Consider the following 19,391-nt stretch of genomic DNA (forward strand, 5'->3'; position numbering starts at 1 on the left):
GGGTGGATCCAGGCCGGCAGGGGGCACCGCGGGGCCGGTGGGCCAGGGTGGCGCAGAGGCAGGTCCCAACTGACAGGGGGCGCTGCGGGGTGGGTGGGCCAGGGCGGTGGTGCAGTGGCGGTTCCTGGCCAGCAGGGGGCGCCGTGGGGCGGGTGGCCCGGGGTGGCACAGAGACGGGTCCCGGCTGGCAGGGGGCGCTGCAGGGTGGGTGGGCCGGGGCGGTGGCACAGTGGCAGATCCCGGCCGGCAAGGGGTGCCGCGGGTTGGGTGGTCCGGTGTGGCACAGGGCACGTCCTGGCCAGCAGGGGGCGCCGCGGGACGGGTGGCCCGGGGTGGCAGCAGAGCGGGTCCCGGCCGGCAGGGGGCGCTGCGGGGTGGGTAGGCCGGGGCGGTGGCGCAGTGACGGATCCCGGCCGGCAGGGGGCGCCGCGGGGCGGGTTCCGGCCTGCAGGGGGCCCGCTGGCGGGTGGCCCAGAGCGCGTCCCGGCCGGCAGGGGGCGCCGCGAGGCGGGTGGGCCGAGGTGGCAGCAGAGCGGGTCCCAGCCGGCAGGGGGCGCCGCGGGGCGGGTGGCCCGGGGCGGCGCAGGGCGCGTCCCGGCCGGCAGGGGGCGCCGCGGGGGCGGGTGGGCCGAGGTGGCAGCAGAGCAGGTCCCGGCCGGCAGGGGGCGCCGTGGGGCGGGTGGCGCAGGGCGGGTCCCGGCCGGCAGGGGGCGCCGCGGGGCGGGTGGCCCAGGCCGGCGCAGGGCGGGTCCCGGCCGGCAGGGGGCGCTGCCCCGTAGGCTCCCCCTTTGTTGCCTTTGGCGCCTTCCTCTACAGCCGCGGCTCGGCGGCGGCGCTCTCCTGGCTCGGGCGGCGGCGGGTCTGAGGTGCGCGGCCGGCGGCGCAGGATGGAGATGGAGAAGCGGCTCACGCTGGAGCTGCGGAACAAGAAGCCGGCGGAGGTGAGCGGGGCCGCCCCCGACACGTGTCCCCGGCCGGCGGCTGCCGTGTGGGGCGCGAGGGGGGGTGTAGCCGCTTCTGTGGGCGGGGAGCCCCCTCAGGGCGGTTTGGGGGCGGGGGAGGGGCAGGAGAGGCCCCCCCGGCCGGGCGGGGGGCAGTTGGGGGCGGGGGGGGCAGGAAAAGGCTCCTGCCCCGGTCAGGGCCGCGGGCGGCTTGTCCCGGTCCCGCGTGGGGCGGACGCTCGTGCCGGTGCCGGTGCGTGGCGGGTGTCGCCGTTCCCGGGCTCGCGGCCCCGCGGGTGGCTGGCTCGGGGCGGGCCCGGCTGCTGGGGGAGCCCCGCTCGGGGGGCGGCGGAGCTGAGATCCGGCGGGCCTGGCGGCGGGTTTCCCGCGGGCGGCCTGTGCGGGGAAGGAGCCGAGCCGAGCCGCGCACGTGTGCGGAGGGGCCGGGCCTGCCGGGGGGCTCGGGGCTTTTCTCCAGCAGATCCGGACGGTGACGCCTCCTCAGCGGGGGAAGTGGCCGCGTGGGGGAGGGAGATGAGCGGACTGTGTGCGGGGGCCCGTCCGCTGTGGCGGGGGACTCGTGTTCATGGCTATTGAAAGGCAGATCCTGTGAACATGGCCGAAGCGTGACTCGCCTGCAGCCCGCTGGAGATCCGCGGGGCCTTTCGGCCGTCTGCTCGGGCTTGTGTCCCCCGGGTTTGGTCTTAGAAACACGGAGTGCCCCAGCACACTAGTACTGAGAAATTGCTCTTCTAATTTTGATCCTATAGGTATAAAATCAGTTGGAATATAAATACTGTATTTACATTTCAGGGTATGGTATATAGAGTAGTTATAAACAAGTCATTGTATGAACTTTTAGTTTGCCCTTCACTAGTGCCTTTTATGTAGCCTGTTGTAAAACGAGGTAAATATTTAGATGTCTTGATGTACCGTCTGGAAGACCTCCATATATCCCTGCTCTAGAACGTGTTTTTCTAAAATCATTTGTAAAACTTGGGTCTGCTGGCCCCTGCCCAGACACATGATGTTTAACCATGTTCTCTCCTGGACTGTGTTAGCAGGGTGCCTTTTCAATTTACCTGAACAGGTTACTCGCCACTGAGGATGGGGACCTGAAACACACATGTGGCACTCAGACATGTTCGATCTATCCTCAGAGAAGGTTCCATATGTCTCTTGCCCCAGAATTTGGTGTTACTGGGTTAAAAATTGGCCCAGGGCTTTTCTAATTTTTTTTTTAACTGGCCTTTATTCCTTGAGCAGTGACTGGCCTTTCCCCACTCAGTGTAGCTGTGCACAGAGCTCTTCTCCTATTTGAGGGCTTTATTCAGTAAACTGTCTCCCCTCTTTTCTCCACATCACCCACATGAATAATCCTGTTGAGTCTCTCTGGCGCACTTCAGCATGTCATGAGTGCTTTGCCTCCTCCCTGTTACCCTTCATGGCCTTTCCTAACTGCACCATGTGTGGCACCTGGCTCCTCTGATGCTTTGATGCCTCCTGTAGTAGTAGACGTCACGGTGCCTTTCGAAAACCGGTCACCTGCCTTCCACGAGGCCCGAGCACGGAAGGAGTCGAAGTATGCCCCGCTAGCCGAGACCCTCAGAGCCCAGGGCTACAAAGTTCAGGTACACCCCCTGATCGTGGGAGCCTTGGGCTCATGGGATCCCCACAACGAGCCAGTTCTGAAAGCATGTGGGGTCGGTCGACGCCACGCCCGGCTCATGAGACAGCTCATGGTGTCCGACACCATCAGGTGGTCCAGAGACATTTATACCGAACACATCACCAGACACTGCCAATACCACACTGAGTAATTGAGAGAGCCGACCAGGGAAATAACCCACTTCCTTCCCTGAGGGACCAAGGGACGCACCCCACCCATGTACCTATCCGCTCCACCGATACTGACTTGAACTCCTTATTCATTGCATGGGTGACGAACCCGAGCCCACTCAGTCACTGACACTTTAAAAACCCTTGTGCCCCAATCTGGGTCTGTGCCGGTTATGCGATATGTCTGTATCTTTTCATCCTCGCAAACAATATCTGTAACCCCCCCATTACCCAAGCCTGACCCCAGATGTACAGTACCTTCTCTCTCAACCTGTGTATATTTCATTTCAAACATTTACTTTAATACAACTTTTATTTCAGGCCTCTTGCCCTGTTCAGAGTTTGTGGTGAATGTTGGCTGGTTTCATGGACTGCTTGTGAAAATAATATACCAGATGTCTTGTGATATCAAAAATGGATTCCACTGATGCTTGGCAGGGGCAGTTCCTGGTCTCTGATTCAGGGATTTGGCTTTGAAGCTTGCCTAGGCTAATACACCCCTTTTCTTTCTTCCATTGCCTCCACTAATTGTTTGCATGTGGTTCAAGTGGGCACTTCTTTGAGTTACTGGAGGTTGGGACTATTGTCACCAATGACTTTGTCTAGGTTAGGAATAAAAACCCCTTTCTTCAGGCTAGGAGTCAGCTCAACTTGATTGTGTCTACATTGGTGTTCAGTGGGGTTTTCAATTAACACTAGATTAGGTTTTTAACTGCTAAAACGGAGCTAATGGTGTTGAACTGGCTGCATTTTTAGTGGGGTTTTCAATACAGTTAAGTTAGCACTATTGAGCAAACTCATTTCTGGTGCGGGGGTATGACACCCTTTGTGCTAGTCTAGATGAGGGCCAAGGTGGCTTGTCACTGGTAAGTGGATGTTTGGCTCCTCAAACCTGGCTTTTGTAGGGTTTCTTAGCTGTTTCACCACCTTGTAAAAATGCTGTCAGTGAGCATTGGGAGTAGTATGGAGTGGGGGTTCAGAGAGAACTGGTGAAGGAATGGGGTAGATCCGTCCTCCAGTGTGACGGCTGAGACCCCAGATTTAGTTTTGTTAATACCAGGGGCTTCTTGCAATTTTTCAGATAAAAACATGTTCATGAAATAAAGTGGAGCCAGTATTTTGCTGGGTTTATCCCTGCACTGCGGTGATTGCAATGTCAGGATTGCTGCATTGGGCTAACGTATGGGCAGAAGAAAGGACAAGTGACTGTTCAGCCTTTCACTGAGCAAAAGGAGTGAAATATAAACAATAAAGCAGCAGCATAGATAGGACACATTAGTGACTGTCCAGTTATTTGTGTTGTGGCAGCTCCCAGGAGCCCCAGTCATGAACCAGGATTCCACTGTGCTAGGTGTAGTACAAAAATCATTATTGGTACAGTCTCAGCAGTGGTATTGTCATGGCCGGGAATTGCAGGTGAGTGTGCAGGAGATTTTGGAAGGAACTGGAGAGCGAACAAGACTCTGGCAGCTGAAGAGCTGCGTTTGTAGGCTTCTGGAGAAAGAAGAATGAAAACATTGATGGCCTTTAAAGCCCTGGAGGGTATTGAAGTCACTGGGACTGCGTGCAGTAGAGAGCTAGGCAAATCTGCCTTGATGGTGGGACTCCTGGGACTGAGTTCAGCCAGCGAGGAATCATTTGAAATTCCCTAGTTGGTCCCTAGTAAAAAGAGTGGAACAACCTGACCTCCTGTTGATCTGCAGGAATTCCAGGTGGTGTAACCTGCAATTGGGAAGGGACTTACGGCCTCTTTAAAATCTAGTCTGATTCTCTACTAGGTTTCCCTGTGTTTGGCCAGCCTGTTGGCACTGTGGCTCCCTTCCGGCTAGTCTCAGACCCAGTTCTCTAGAGAGCAGCAGAAGGCTGCTAAACTGTTTCCCCAGTGCTCATTGGGGGCACTTAACTTGAATTTCCCCTGCACTCTTCCCCCATCTTGTAATGATGCTCTCTCTGCTGTAGCCACCCCAATTCTAGGTGGCTGTTGTCCAGGTGTTGGGCTTGCAGCTACACCTTGCAGTAGTAATAGGAGTGGAGCTGAGTTTCCAGGCTACCGAAAGGAGTACAGGGGTTCCTGCTGCTCAGCTTACCACCTGAACCCTCAGGGTTGTGAAAATGAACTTTCTCATGTTGAAGAAGGGATGTCCTGCCCAGTATCCAAGCCCTAGGGATCAAGAGCTGACCTTCCCCCACCTCCGCTTGAGATACTTCTAAGTTATGTGATTCTTCCCTGTCTGGAATTGGAGCAGCTGAAAAATTCACCTTGTGAACTGGGGAAAAGTCAAGCTAGCAGAACAGAGTTTGCTGCTATTACTGTTCTCTACCTAGTGCAAATGAGTTCATGGGGAAAGAAATAAAGAACTCTAACCTTCCTCCCTCGTCTTCCCCAAATGGAACTGAATATGTTTGGGGTGAGAAGGGAGCTGTTCCTATGTGTTTCTTAATATAGGGAAATGTGGAGGCATAAGGTGGACATTGAGTGCTGTGGCTGGGTAGGAGAGATCCTTGCTGTTGGTCTCAAGATGAAATTGCCCTACAAAACTGAGTCCTCCTGCAGTGGGAGGAGTTAAATCTCTTGGGGATGGCTGGTGCAACAGGATATGGGAGTGTCAGCATAAAGAATAGGGGATCTCTGGTAATGCCTGATCTCTGGGGAGAGGAGTTGACCTGTATTGCTTTGAGTAACTTCTCCCTTTTCTGTAATCTTAGTCAGTTGCCTTGGCTGTTCTTTCCAACCAGCTGGTTGGCTGATCTTTTGCCTTGCAGGGCTATTGGTGGCTAGCACCTCCTTAGCCAAGCAAGGAATGCTGCCTCTCCTTCTCTCCCTCCCCCCCCCCCCCCCCCCCCCCCCGCCTTCTGGTGGGGCCAGTTCAACTGCATTGTTGCTGGAGTGCTTAGACAACACAGCTGGCTAGCTGAATCTTGAGCATTGGACTCCTGCATCCTTCAGAAGTGCTTTGTCCTTCATGCCTGGGTTCATGGGTGCTGGCTTGACTTGCTATAAATACCAGGCTTTGCTTATAACAAGGCCTCCCTCTTACCTAGGGACAACCTTGCAGTCTAGGTGACATTTATGTAGGGTCTTGCTCTTTGGCAAGCCAGAGAAATGGTGTGGATCAACTTTAAATAAGGCTAGGAACATAAAGACAATTGTGGGCATTAAATAGGACCTGACCAGGGCTAGACAAAATGCTTTCTAGATGGTGGGATGGCAGGGGAGGCAGTAATAGCAGGAACTGGAGTATAAAACGTAAAACCAACTGCAGGGTACCCTGAGTCTCTTACAGACTGAGTATTTTTTTACATTTTGCAGCACATTAGTCATTCATATTCACTCATTACTTCAGTGTTGCAAGCAAAAAAGTGAAACTAAAGTATGTGAAGTGGCAAAGAGGGTGGCTTGTGCTTGCTGCTTGACTCTAAGAAACTTTTCCCACTACCAATTTTAAAGTTTCTTTAGAAGTGGTTAATGTGCCTGTTAAGAAACTGTCTTTAAATGTGGGGTTAATGTGATCATTTTAAAATGGGTTAAACAGTTTTTCTGGTCAATGTGAACCAAGCAAAACACCTTCAAAGCAACTTTCTGATTGTTGGTTGGTCCACCCAAAAGCTGTAGTTGCTACAGAGGAGGTGGGATTCAAAGGATGAGTTTGGAGAGTGTAGTTTTTTAGCCAAGGATGTGACTTTTGGCTGCTTTGAAGAACCTGTAGGACAAGAGCCCATTTTGAAAATTGAGCCTGTAACAACTGCTGTTGGAGTACTGGGACTGAACCCTACTTGTTTCTGGGGTTCTTGCCATGCATGTTTGTCTATCTGACAAGTCATCAGAAGCAGTATGTGTGGCTGTGGGATGCATTTGCATCAATTGAAAGGAGTGGAATTGTTTTACTGTGGTAAATACTGAGTGTACATGAGGTCTGGGTGTGAGTTGGCCATCTTACAAACTTTGTTTTAAAAAAAAAAAGTCAGGGCAGAGGAATTATCATATACCCTACTGTGCTGCTGTGCTCCCCTGCTGGCTGGGGACTAGTGCATAAAGTAAATGGAGAGTATGGCCTTTGAGCTGGGATGGAAATGCTACTTTAAAAGATTTTCCAGCATAAGGGGGAAATCCAGATGAATGGAAAGATGGGACCCAAAGGGGATTAGTAACTGGATAAAACCTTGTAGTTTCAAATCTGGGTGAAAATAATTGCCATATGAAAGCTCTTTGGTGCCTTATATGAAATGAGTTGAGATTTCAGTTCTGCTCAGTTTTGATTCCCTTGTTAACATTCACTGCTCGGATGCTACAAATTACCTGGGCCACAGAGACTGAACCTTTTTTAGAGATGATCCCACCGTATCTTGGTGAAATGGCATAGTGACAGTGAAGTTTATCACGGCCTGTACTTGAACTGGGGGTAGGAGTGTGGTATCTAGGGACTGCCAGTCTGGCACCTTGTGCCCACGCTAAGGTAAACTTGGTTTATAAATAGTGGATTACTTGCATATTCCTTTAGCAGGGTGGGTGAGAGGGGTTTATTTGGTATTGGTGCCTTAGACCGGTGCATAATGCTTCAGTCTTACATTGGTCCCACTCAAGAGCTTGATCTTAATGGGTTAATTCGGTAGGTTAATACAAATTGATTTTTAGAGCTGAGAGACTCCAGCAGTTTTAAGTGACAATTATGGCTCCTTGTGCCAGCTCCTGAGTGTTTCTCCTTCCTTCTCTAGGTGAAGGAGCTGGTGCTGGATAACTGCCGCTCGGACGATGGGAAGATTGTCGGCCTTTCCTCAGACTTTGAAAATCTGGAGTTCCTCAGCATGATCAACGTCAACCTGCTGTCTGTCTCCAATCTCCCCAAGCTCAACAAGCTCCGCAAGGTAAAGTAAGGGGTGATGCCAGTTGGACGTGAGGCTGTGAAGCCCTACCATGAGTCTTCTGGCAAATGGGGCAGTAGCTGCTGGCGTTAGAGCTGAGCTTTCCTTATACGATTTCTCCATCCCCTTGTATAGCTGTCCTACTTCCTCGGAGGTATCAGTGCCTGCCTCCTGCTTTCATTCACATGGGTGCTATCATAGCCTCTTGTGATAGGACGACCCTTGCATCATGACTCATTCTGAGCACCCAAAACTAGAGACCACTTCTGAGGATCTTGGCCTCTTCCCTCAGCCTCACCCATTCACAGGGGCATCATGCTGCTTGGTGCTGCAGTCACCTTACTACTTTGAAGTGCTGAGCAAAAATCCCTTTGCAAATTGAAGTATGTTAAAGAAATATTTCTTAAAAAGCAGGGAAGGCTTGAAGCCTAAATTAATCTCCCTCTAGCCCATATGCGTGGACCACACTAGAAAAATTCTGTTGCTGGTCCCTGGGTGCTAATAGCTGACTTGGCACCAGTTTAAAAGCCCAGGGGTCATCTTCGTCTCAGGCTTTCACAATGATTTCTCAACTCTTGCTGTCCTCAGTGTGTCCCTCTCTACACCTGCAGCTCACGCAGCATGGGAACTTGTTGCTGACACCTGTTGTGGGTGCTGCCTTACATCACTCAGCAGTAGGGGGAAGGGGCCTGAGCCTCACAGGCGCTGCTTTGCTGCACAAAATGTTTATATGGGGGTTAATCAAATAGATGTGGGAGCAATAACCAAGCAGAATGACTGTACAGTCTCATTTAACCATTTAATAATCTTCAGTCCTCGCTTTAGAGGTTGAAGAGGCTATATCTGATGGCGATCACCCTGTGTGCATGTGACCCCAATTTGCTGGAAAGCGCTGTGCTCTTAGCAGATGCTTGTGACTCTGATCCCAGAGCAACACTGCCTTTGGGGCTTACCTCATTGTGCATGGCTGGCTATGCTAGCCTCTTTCTGAAAATTTCCACCACTGCAGACACCTCTGGAGTGGCTGCATGTGGTAGGGTGAACTGAGTTCCACGGTGGCTGCTGGCATTTTAAGCATTACCATGTTTTCTGTGAAACAATGGTTGAAATGCAGGCAGCTGCCTAGAGTCTTGTCTGCAGTAGCCCTGCCACCAGTGGAGATACAGCGGTGTGAAATCTTCTGGAAGAAAGGATCAGTGTAACCAAGGTTGTAAAGATCCTTGGCCATTTCATATCACTGACCTTGTGCTCTGACTGGTGTAAACACGCCCGTTGTAGCTGAAGTGTTAGTGATTTCCTCCCCCCCCCCCCCCCAACGTCAGGCATGTAGGAGAGTGGAGGAGTAAACCTCACATTATTGCTTTTAACTTGGATTTTTTGGCACTGCTTCTTAACTTGAGGGATTGTTACTAGTGTTCCATGTACGGCCTTGAGTGGGCTCGGTAGAGCTCTCTCCTGACATGATCATTCTGCGGTTTGTGTTGTGGGGGGAGGGTGTCAAGAGCTGTTTTGGAAAACTGCCCAAATCCCCTGTCCTGCTTCTTTATTCCCCTCCCTTTCCAAAAAGCAAATATTCAGGGGGAGGAGAGGGGCTCATGTTTGCCTCCTGTGGGTAACATAATGAAGTTAAAATGGATTCTTAATCTGCAATTTATAGGTAGCAAGTTCTAGTGGTTAGAGAATGGGGTTGGGAATCTAGACTCCTGTGTTCTGGTCCATGCTCTGTCTCACTCTGTAGCCTTAGAGTCCTTGACTTACCCATCTGCAAAATGGGAATGTTATTCACCTATGTCAAGAGTTGAGAACCTCTATAGCAATGCATCTAAATATTTTCTGGCAGCTGGAGCTGAGTGATAACCGGATCTCCGGTGGCCTTGAAGTTCTAGCAGAGAGGACCCCTAACCTGACCCACTTGAATCTAAGTGGCAACAAGATCAAGGACATCAACACCCTGGAGCCCCTGGTGAGTGAAAGGCCCTGTGCATGGATCTAACTGATAGAGGCTGTTTCCCTTGGGCGTCATGTGGGTGCAGCTGAAGTCAAACAGTCTTGATAATGGTTCCAACAGCACTTCATGGTTCTAATGTGAACTGATGAATTGCCCGATACGTGGCTGGGCTCCTCTGTCTGGAAAACCAGCAGCCAGTTGCTAAAGGAACATGAAATTGGGCTGGATGAGCAAAATTGTGGATGTAATATGCTCAGTGTCCCCCTGGATGTTTGGGGTAGGTGGCACCTGGGTGTGTCGTGGCAATGACTTGCTTGGCCCGCATGGGGGTGTCTGACATCAGCCCTAGGTTTTCTAAGGGGCACATATTACAAAAAATAGTATGCATGAAAGAGTTACTTTACTATAGGTCAGGTAGTGAACTTCCTGCTCCTGGCACATCCTAACGTCTCCCTCTTCCCTTTGCTCATAGCAAGTTTACCAGAACGGTCTCCTAATGGCCTAACAATTAATCTTTGCAGAAGAAACTGCCAAATCTGCATAGCCTGGACCTCTTCAACTGCGAGGTGACAATGCTGATCAACTACCGGGAGAGCATGTTTGCCCTTCTGCCCCAGCTTACCTACTTGGATGGGTTTGATGCCGATGACCAGGAGGCACCTGACTCAGACCCTGAAGCAGATGGTGATGGGCTGGATGATGAATATGATGAGAACGGAGAAGGTAAAGGGGGCTTGGAGTGGCTCTCTGTAATTGCCTCCCACCTATTTCACTAGCCACCCCCCACCGACCACCCCACTTGTGTGAACTCCTTGCCAAAGTCTAATCTTACTTTGGTAATCCCATCTCCCCCAGGCATGAACTGGAAAACCAAACTTGATTTAAACCAGCTGGGTTTGTCAGTTGACATATCTCCCATGCGTAGGTCTGTTCTGTGGGCACAGGGCTTTACCTGATGCCAGTGGGGTTGTTCTGGGTTAGCTGCTTTTTATGAGTTGGCACATCTGTGCCAAAAGCTGTCTGGGTGCATTTCCTGGTTCCTTGTCTCTGGTGTGTTGCTTTGAGCACATTGGTGGGGAACCCACTCATCTCCCTTTGTTGTGGTAGAAGGTGAGGAAGAGGATGACGATGAGGAAGATGAGTTGGATGAGGAAGTCATTGATGACGAAGAGGACGACGAAGAGGACGATCTGGAAGGTGAAGAGGAAGAAGATGGAGTCGATGATGAGGTGAGGCTATTCTTGTTGGCTTGACATCAGTGTGAGCCTTTGGGGCTGCCTCTTAGTAAATACTTCATCTGTACCCTTGCTGACGAAAATCAGTCCTCCTGAGAAACTTTGTAATCTGGCCAAGTATGTTGTATCCTTGCCTGAGGCTAGTCTCATTCAAGAAAAGAGCTTCCTAGGTAGTCAGCTGCTCTGGGAAGCAATGCCTGGAGTCCTAATGCTGTAGGTAGGGATGGTATGAGGGTGGAAACACCTTGCTGTGTTTCCAGGCGGCATTACAATTTCTCTTTGTGCCCACAAGTTCCTGTTCCTGTGGGATGAAGGATGAGGAAGGGGAGCAGGCATCAGGATGCAAGGAGGGGGCTAATTTTGTTACTTGGCCATTTTGCATTCCTGTGCTGCCAGAGGGCAATGTCCTCTTGAAGAGACATGAATGATTGGAGTGGAAAAGGAATTAATCTCTAGTCACAGGATCTCGGTCCTTGTACAAACACAGATTCTTATTTATTTTTTTTAACTCAAGGAGGAAGAGGATGAGGAGGATGAAGATGATGACGAAGGTGAGGAGGGTGAGTAGGTCTAATTCTCCTTACTAAGATGCAGCACTCACAAAGGTAGCATTAACCATCCACTACTCTGATGCGAACAGTCACTGTCTCCTTTTGGGGCCTGAGCAATAGAACTAAGCACTTTTATCTTTTGTGGCAAGGAAATCCTGTTCCCATCCCTGCTAAACCAGGACACTGTCCCACAGCTAAATAAAATGTTAAGTATTGAGGTTGGGAAACAAAGCACACAAGTCAGGAAATTCCGAGTTAGGGCTTTCACTCTGCTACTCAGTGCATCCTCTGTGTTCCATGGAATGTACTAAACATCAGTCCCAAAGTGCACATACTGTGGTGTAGTGCTCAATGTAGCATTAGGAACACTAACTTGAGTTTCCTTACCTTACAGTTTTTCCAGCCATTATGCTGCACTGATTTTTGCATTTGATTTGCACATTTAAGGGAAAAGACCTGGTATGTCTTTAACTGCAGGTGCTGGTTGTTTTAAACCACTATTGGGTGGTGAAATCTGAGTGTGCTAATGTAAACATGCTGAGTGAATATTCAGTGCAGCTAACTCAGACTAAATCCCTCTCAGGTAGAATTCATTTTCCTTCCTCCATGAGCTCTATACAATGAGCCATGTTTTGTAGCTTCCAGCCTCAGATCTTTCAGTCCCTGTTTCTTTTGTGACTTACGGAGAAATGGCTGACCTGATTTTGCACACTTACCAAAATAAGACTGCTTCGAACTGAGACCAGCCATGAATTTACAGCCCAAGAGAAACTGTTAACACTAGAACTACATTATATGACCATCCCAAGACATTTAAAACAGTCAGTCGGTATTAATAGGTTGTCAATTGCTAAAAAGCTGATCGGGTAGATTGGCAAAATATCCCAGTTCTGTGTAATTCAGTATAATACTCTGGAAGGAGGAGAGGCTCTAATGGAAGCTCTGCTGTGTTAGCGTTTTTATAAAGTGCTTGTTCTAGGAACCGTGGTTTCTTTTAGACTCTAGCTGGGGTCTTACATCACTCTAGGCAACAAAGCACTGGGCATCTCCTTTCTAACTTTGAAGTAAATTCCCTAGATAGTTGAAGACTGGATCTGGATGGGCTTATGTATAGTCGATTAAAATATTTGTAAGGGTATTTATAGGAAAATGGAGGTTGGCACAACTCTTGAATGACAAATCTCCAAGAATAAGCTTGGCGGAGAGTCTCAGAAGTGGTGATTTTAGGTGCCTCCATTTTTGGGTGCCCAATTTCACACCTTGAGAAAAGGGACATTAGAGTTCAGGTGCCCATAGTATCTAACATTTGGGCCCTCTGAAGCATCTCAAGAGCTCCAAAAAGCACTCGTCACTGGAAAATCTTTCCCAAGGCTTTTGCTTGGTTGCCACGTAAAATGGAACAGTGGGTGGGACTCCATCCAACAGCTGCTGTGATTCTAGTTCATACTTGTTCCCCTGCAAGATGTGTAGCTTAAATAGCCTGTGAAGAGTGAGATCAAACGCTGTTCTGCAAGACTGTGAATAGAATTTAATTCTTTCTCCCTCCCTGCAGACCTTCCACAGGGAGAGAAGAGAAAACGAGATCTAGAGGATGAGGGAGAGGAAGATCCAGAAGATGAAGAGGATGAGGAGGATGACTGATAATCCCAGCGAGCCAATCAGTTTTACGGACTATGACTGTGCTTGTCCTAACCTCCCCATTGTGTCCATGTGAGACTGTAAATCCCCCTCTCCTGGCCCCTCTCCCTTTTGTATGGCTGCAGTGTCCACAATATATTTTTTTAAGACGTAGAATACAGTAGGCGTTCAGGGGAATCTTTCCATACAAGCCTCACTTTCTCACAAGTATTTTATGACCAAAGGCTTTCTCCGTTCTGTGGTTTGCGCAGCATTTTGCAAAAAAAAGTTCTCCTAGAGCATCTCATGTCTGAAATCAGCCTTACCACATGGGACCGAGAGCTCCAACAACCCTTTGCCATCCCACATGACCACAAGAGGCAAATGAACAGTCACCGCCCCAGCATTCATGTCCTCAGCCCAGCATTTGAAGAAGCTTTGAGCATTCAGAGCAGCGGATGCAAACTCTGCTCGTGTAAGTGGACTCTGAAAGCAAACAGTCACCTAAGGTGAACTGAAATAACAGTGGTGTGATAGTTGGAGATGCCTGAAGATACTCTAGCGATTGGGGGTAGGGGAAAAGGGCTTGGGTCCCTGAAAGAATCTGCTCTTTGCTGCATCTCAGACCTGTTAGGAGGAACTTTGCAGTCGCCTTGTCTCTTGCTTTCCTATTTCTTTCATAAACTGGAATTTTTTTTACCCATTAGCCACTTCTTTGTAGCTTTCAGTTCTTGGATGTCTGCAAAGTAATTATGGTCGGCAGCTGTGAATGTCTTCACTTGCCATAAGGAGGCTTTCTCCACCCCCTGCCAACCTACGCTTTCAAGGAAGAATAGGAAACATCAGGCATGGGGATACTGCACTGCTACCAAACTGCATTTTTCACTGTACAGAACACACTCTAACCATTATTACTGTGATACACCTAACTCGGCATTCACCGGGAGACCGTGGTAGCCTAAATATTCTCAGGGTCCTTCTGGCTAGCCAGCAACAGCTCTCAGCGGTGGCCTCAGTTACTAGCCTGGTGCATGCACACCTCCCCTTTTCCTTTCAGAGTGATGAGAAGTCCAGCTCGTTCCCATTTATGCACTATGTGCTGTGACAGCTGTCTCTTCCCTTGCAACCCAGCCCGTAGCAGTGGAGCCACTGCTTCTCTGACCTGTTTGAGGCATTTTTTTAGAACAAGGAGGTGGAATCCTGCCAAGTGCAACATGGGATTTCTGACCTGTATTCACATGATACATGTTAGTTTCTAAGGAGAGCTTTGGCTCCGTGGAATCAAAGGGCATTAACCAAACCCTTCAGTATTGAGTGCCTAGTGATCTCTGCTCAGATAGGTTGGTGAGAGCGAGGGAGAGCAACTACCTTTAACCAGGTTTATGGGGGTGTTCCCTGAGGCTTTATACTAATGCAGATGCATTGGCACTTAACAGGGTTCTCCCTCAGCCACTGCAGACAAATATGTCATCCCTGAGCAGTTACATGTATTCCTCTTGCAGCAAGAAAAGAAAAATCTCACACCCCTCCTATAAAAGGCAATTTTTGCAAAGGTGCATTGGGTACTGCAGCACATCTGGATTTCTAGCCCTGCCCTTGTCTCTTGCATTGTACAGTAGCTATAACCATTCAAAGATAAACTTCTGTAAAATGCAAACTGAGTAACTTATAAATGCTAAAGGAATTTTAAAAAAAATTCAGAGCAGCAGTTGATATTTTTAATTTTTTCCCTGCATTTTTTCAGCAGATTGTATGGATTTTATATTAGCCTAGTATCTGTCAGGTTTCGATTGGTCAGATTAGTCCCAGAAATAAGGATCTTCACCCCTTTTGTATCTTTTTTTGTTACAAAATTTGGATAAAACTTTTAATAAAGACTTCAGTTTTTAAAAACCTATTGTAATGGATGGTGTGTTCACTGCTCCTTGGGGAAATCGGCACTGTGTGAGACACATGGGAGTGTATAGTCCACTCTCTTGCTCAGAGCAGGGTTTTCAGTCCAGGACTCCTCAATCTAGAAGCACAGCTTATGTCCAGTTTATCTTGTGAGTGCCAGGGAAGTCAGTGACTACTTTGTCTCTGGTTACCTTTCATAGCTAATAATGTAGGCGTAAGCTCTCTATTGCTCCTTCATGATGTATAAAGATCATCTCAGGCTTAGAAATATGCTTTTTACACTTGAAATAATATGTAGCCTTCATTTATCTCTTTGCTGGAACGGAAGACCTGGTTAAAATCTGGAGGGCTTGTGCTACATTATCAGCTCCATAGGGCAGATGCCCTTAAATTCCATAGGAAGAGGCTGACTTTCAGGTTTATAGAAGGGGATCAGGTTGATTTGGTGGGTAAGCACAATTCCAAATTTCTTTCCAATCCTACTTGGGGGGAGGAGGAGGGATAGCTCAGTGGTTTGCACATTGGCCTGCTAAACCCGGAGTTATGAATTCAATCCTTGAGGGAGCCACCACTTAGGGATTTGGGGCAAAAATCTGTCTGGGGTTTGGTCCTGCTTTAAGCAGGGGGTTGGATTAGATGACCTCTTGAGGTCCCTTCCAACCCTGAGATTCCATGATTGGCTTTTCCGTAGAATCCATGCTTGCCCCACAGCACAATTCCTGCAGAAGCATTTTGCCATGGCCAAGTGCTTAAAGGCACACTGGCCAAGCATGGTGCCTAGACCACTCACACGCCTTAGTAGTCTTGGTTTGCAAGGACCCTTGGTTTCCAATAACCCTGTCTGAGGAATTGTACTCGAGCCCTGCAGCCTACTGCCAGGGCCACTCTGGGTGCAAAGGAAGTTTAGCATCCTAAAATCAGATGGAAAGGCCTTACCAGCTGGATTTCCATCTTCCTCCCTCCCCCATTACAGGGGCAGGGTGGTTCTAGTATACTGCATTGGGCTTTGCTGGCTTTAAACAGTCTGTTCCCCATGCCCCATCATGCTGTTTGCAAGGGGAAGTGACTGATCAGACTCCTTGTCTGGGATCTGGAGGGCCCCCAAATCTTGCATGCTGCTCTGGCCAGCCGAGCTACCTTACGGTGTCAGGAGAAGGCCTGGCTGCTACAGCAGAGTGGCAGTGGAGGCAGCACCGGCAACCATGAGTGCTCAAGGACAAAATCAAGTGCTCACACTTACCCAAGAGCAGCAAGTTGAGAAGCAGGTGGCCCTAGGAAGGATGGGCAGACAACCTAGAGTGGTTCCCATGGAATATCCAGGCTTGGGGTGGGGGAGTGAGGAACACACACACACTCTTTCTCCCTCCCCCTCCCTCCCTCCCTCCAGAGCCATGCTGGGAGGCAGAGGAAAGCCCTGTTTTACCAGCCTCTGCTTCCCCCCTGGCGATCAGACACCCACGTTCTTCCCTTCCGGTGGTGAACAGGAGAATCTGGCCTTTTGCTAGGGTCACACCATGATCAAGGACACTGCAACTGTCATGCTCTGCTTTCCAGCAATTTGTGCTCTTTGGGGGCTGGGCTTTCCCTTAGCCTGGAAGGTGGGCAGATCTGTGGTGAAGGGTCTAGCCTGGGCTCCAGGGTAGGGGTGGGAGGGTGAGGGACCACGAACAATCCCTGCTCTCAACTTTGTTTCCTGCTGCTCTCCAGCACTTGGAGGTGCTTGCCCCTGTCCAGTTTGCTGTGTGGGGCAAAGCCGCTATTGCTGTGTAGATCTTCCCTTCATTGCATCAGCAGGGATGTGGCTGTTTCGGGGAACTGGTGGGAAAGGGAGTATGTGGCCTGTCAGATGCCTGGGATGCCGCCTTTGGTTTTTCAATGCAAAGGGAAGGGCCAGTGCTCTTAAATATTTAATTACAGTATTGCCCAGAGGTCCCAAACCAGATCAGGATCCCTGTGTCCTAGGTGCTGTACAGACACGAGACAGTCCCGAGGACCCTGCTGTCTAAATAGATAAAGGTGATAGGTTAAATGGAGGTGCAAGAATGAAAAGGACTTGCCCAAGTTCAGTGATGCAGCCAGGTCTCCTGGATCCCAGGCAGGGCCTGTTCACCAGGCTGCTGCTGCCTCCAGGGAGCTGCTTTTCCTTCCCTGGAGAGATGGTCCCGCAGCCTGACTGGTAAGAAGTTCCTCCTGATCTCCAGTGTATTTATTCCTGGATCTGCCCCAAATAACCTTTGCTGTCTGTGGTACCCAGCTCTGTAAGACGCAGGGACTCAGACATGTCCTCTCCCCTCCGCAGCTGACTTGCTGAAGCTGTTCCCGCAATCCAGCCCCTCGGCTCAGCCATGTTACAACTGCACTCTCTCTGGGTGGAGTGTGCCTGGTGCTCCCTCAGCTCTGCATTGACGCAGCCGGCTGCTGTGCTGGCTTCTTGCTGCCTTTGCATTGTGTCAGACCTCCCCTCCTATGTGAATTCCATGGGCGCTGAGGCTGCTCCCCACCCCTGGGCGCTGACTCATGCAGGGTGTAGTTGCCACAGGCAAAGCTGAGGAAGGCTTTGCAGTTGAAGTTGTCTGTACAGAGAGCTGCTGGATGGAGGGGAATTAACCCTTCATGGTCTTGGAGGAACTGCTCCCCACTAGTGCTGGGGTAGGCGGAGTGGTTGCCTACCCCTTTGCTCTGACTAGCTCTGTGTAAGATGACTAGCATTCCCCCTTACCACAATCCTCTAGAACCTACTGTCCAAGTTCCCCTATGGCACTCATCACTGGTATGGGAATGCCTCCCACTACAGCAGTGGTTCTCAAACTGTGGGGCTGGACCCCAAAGTGGGTCATGACTAGGCACCATTGAAACAGTGTTAGTATTTAATCAGTTAACCAATTAAAGGGAGAGGTGCTGGGGCTGCTCCGGGGCTGGGGGTTAGGGTGGGTAAGACTAATGCTTAACGGTTTCATATTTTACCTCCCTTGTCACAACCCCATTTTAATGCGGTCGCCCAGGCTGGCTTAGATTTAGACGAGCGGTGCGGCTCAGGTTACAGACCCCCTAGCTGGGACTGAAGACCGTGGGCTTTGACTCCTTTCCCGCCTGGGGTGGTGCGGATCAGGCTTGGCCCTGCCGGCACCCAGGGCGATGGGACTTGGGCAGACTCAGGCTGTGGTCCTTCCTCTTGGGGGCATAGTGATTTTTGTTGTCAGAAGGGGGTCACAGTGCAAGGAAGTTTGAGAACCCTGCACTAGTGCATCAAGCAATGTGACCTGCATTCTCTGGCTTGTTTGCTCCTGTCCTCTTTCCCGGGGGAGACTTGGGGGGGTGTACAGTGGTTTGTTTTGATAGGGTTTTGTTTTGCAATATCTTAATGGTCAACCTCTGTTTATGTTGGAGAAAGCAGGTTGGAGAAATGTGCGTGGCCCAGGCCCCAGCATGCCTGAACAGGACCTAGAAGCCAGTGGAGAGAGCTGCAGCCAGGTTTGATGTGCTCACGTTAGGCTGTGGTGGTGAGGAGCTGGGCATAGTGTTCTGAGTTAAGGGTTTCCTAAGGGCTGGTTCCGTCCTGCCCAGGACTATGGGGTTGCTATGGGCCAGCTGAGTGGGGACAAAGACTGGTATAGGTGATGCCAGAGCATCATTCACCAGGCTAGGACTGAGTCTCCCAAGCACCGGGTGATGAGAGCAAGTGTCACTAGCAGATGCAGCTATGTGAGAGCTCAGCGTTGTGGACGTCTCCAGGAGCCTCCTGAATTGACCAAGGGTGGGGGTGAAGCTTCAACCAGGGCCTACGCTACAGCTGCAAACTCTTCAAAGTGCTTTCCTGGTGTGCCCCTCCTCTCCTTCCCCCATCCGCCTGAAGCACCTCTGCCGTGCTCAGGTTGAGCCTGCTGATCTCATCTGAGCTGTGGGGGAAGGATAAGTAGAGCTGGGTACTATCTGCCCAGCTGTGTTGGTTGAGTTCCTGGCAGCTGATCGGCTTCACCTACTGAAGACAACAAATATGACCAGAGTCAGAACTGAGCCTTGGGGGGAAAGGCAGGCGGGAGGTGGAGTTGCAGAATGGCGGGCCAGTTTCCATGCTGCAGGTAGCCAAGTATTAAATCCATGTTACAGCTGAGGCCCAGCAAGAGAAACTTCTCCAAGGTCCCCCCAGGGCTGGGGCAGACCCTATGGCTACCAGCCTCCCTCCTGCATTAGCCTGCCCCTTACCCAGAGGGTGGTGTGTGACTCCAGCAGCTTGGCACAGTCCTCCGCTGAGCATTCACCCTGGGCAGCGGGGGTGCAGGTGGCTTGCCTAGAGTGACGTGGGACAGAGGTGCCACTGTTTGCATTTCCCAGCCCCAGTCTGTGGAGTGAAATGGTGCCTGGGCCCCTTCAAGGGACGTGCTTTGCTCTGTGGCAAGCGATAACTAGTGGTGTCTCCCAGGGGTCTGTACTGGGCCCAGTGCTGGTGATTATCTTCCTCAATGAGCTGAAAAAAGGGGTGAACAGTGAGGTAGCAAAATTTGCA

General features: G+C 50.5%; 1 protein-coding gene across 2 annotated transcripts; it reads left to right on the top strand.

Moving 5' to 3' along the window:
• Nucleotides 1–828: 828 nt before the first annotated feature.
• On the top strand, nucleotides 829–14,888 carry LOC115638637 (acidic leucine-rich nuclear phosphoprotein 32 family member B). 2 transcript variants are annotated; one of them, XM_030540485.1, is made up of 7 exons: nucleotides 829–941; nucleotides 7,494–7,643; nucleotides 9,481–9,603; nucleotides 10,110–10,311; nucleotides 10,696–10,817; nucleotides 11,338–11,383; nucleotides 12,927–14,888. In XM_030540485.1, the coding sequence occupies exons 1-7, from the start codon at nucleotides 888–890 to the stop codon at nucleotides 13,013–13,015; spliced, it is 786 nt and encodes a 261-aa protein (XP_030396345.1). In that variant the 5' UTR covers nucleotides 829–887; the 3' UTR covers nucleotides 13,016–14,888. The 2 variants fall into 2 exon arrangements, with proteins under 2 accessions (XP_030396345.1, XP_030396346.1); XM_030540486.1 differs by having other exon boundaries at nucleotides 10,699–10,817.
• Nucleotides 14,889–19,391: the final 4,503 nt, after the last annotated feature.

Source organism: Gopherus evgoodei, chromosome 22 (assembly GCF_007399415.2).
Source record: "Gopherus evgoodei ecotype Sinaloan lineage chromosome 22, rGopEvg1_v1.p, whole genome shotgun sequence".
In the NCBI taxonomy this organism is placed as follows: Eukaryota; Metazoa; Chordata; order Testudines; family Testudinidae; genus Gopherus; species Gopherus evgoodei.

Coding starts and splice junctions, on each gene's coding strand:
- LOC115638637 (XM_030540485.1), top strand. CDS start 888: ATGGAGATGGAGAAGCGGCTCACGCTGGAGCTGCGGAACAAGAAGCCG. Junction 9,604..10,109: donor TCAACACCCTGGAGCCCCTG/GTGAGTGAAAGG, acceptor TAATCTTTGCAG/AAGAAACTGCCAAATCTGCA. Junction 11,384..12,926: donor TGATGACGAAGGTGAGGAGG/GTGAGTAGGTCT, acceptor CCCTCCCTGCAG/ACCTTCCACAGGGAGAGAAG.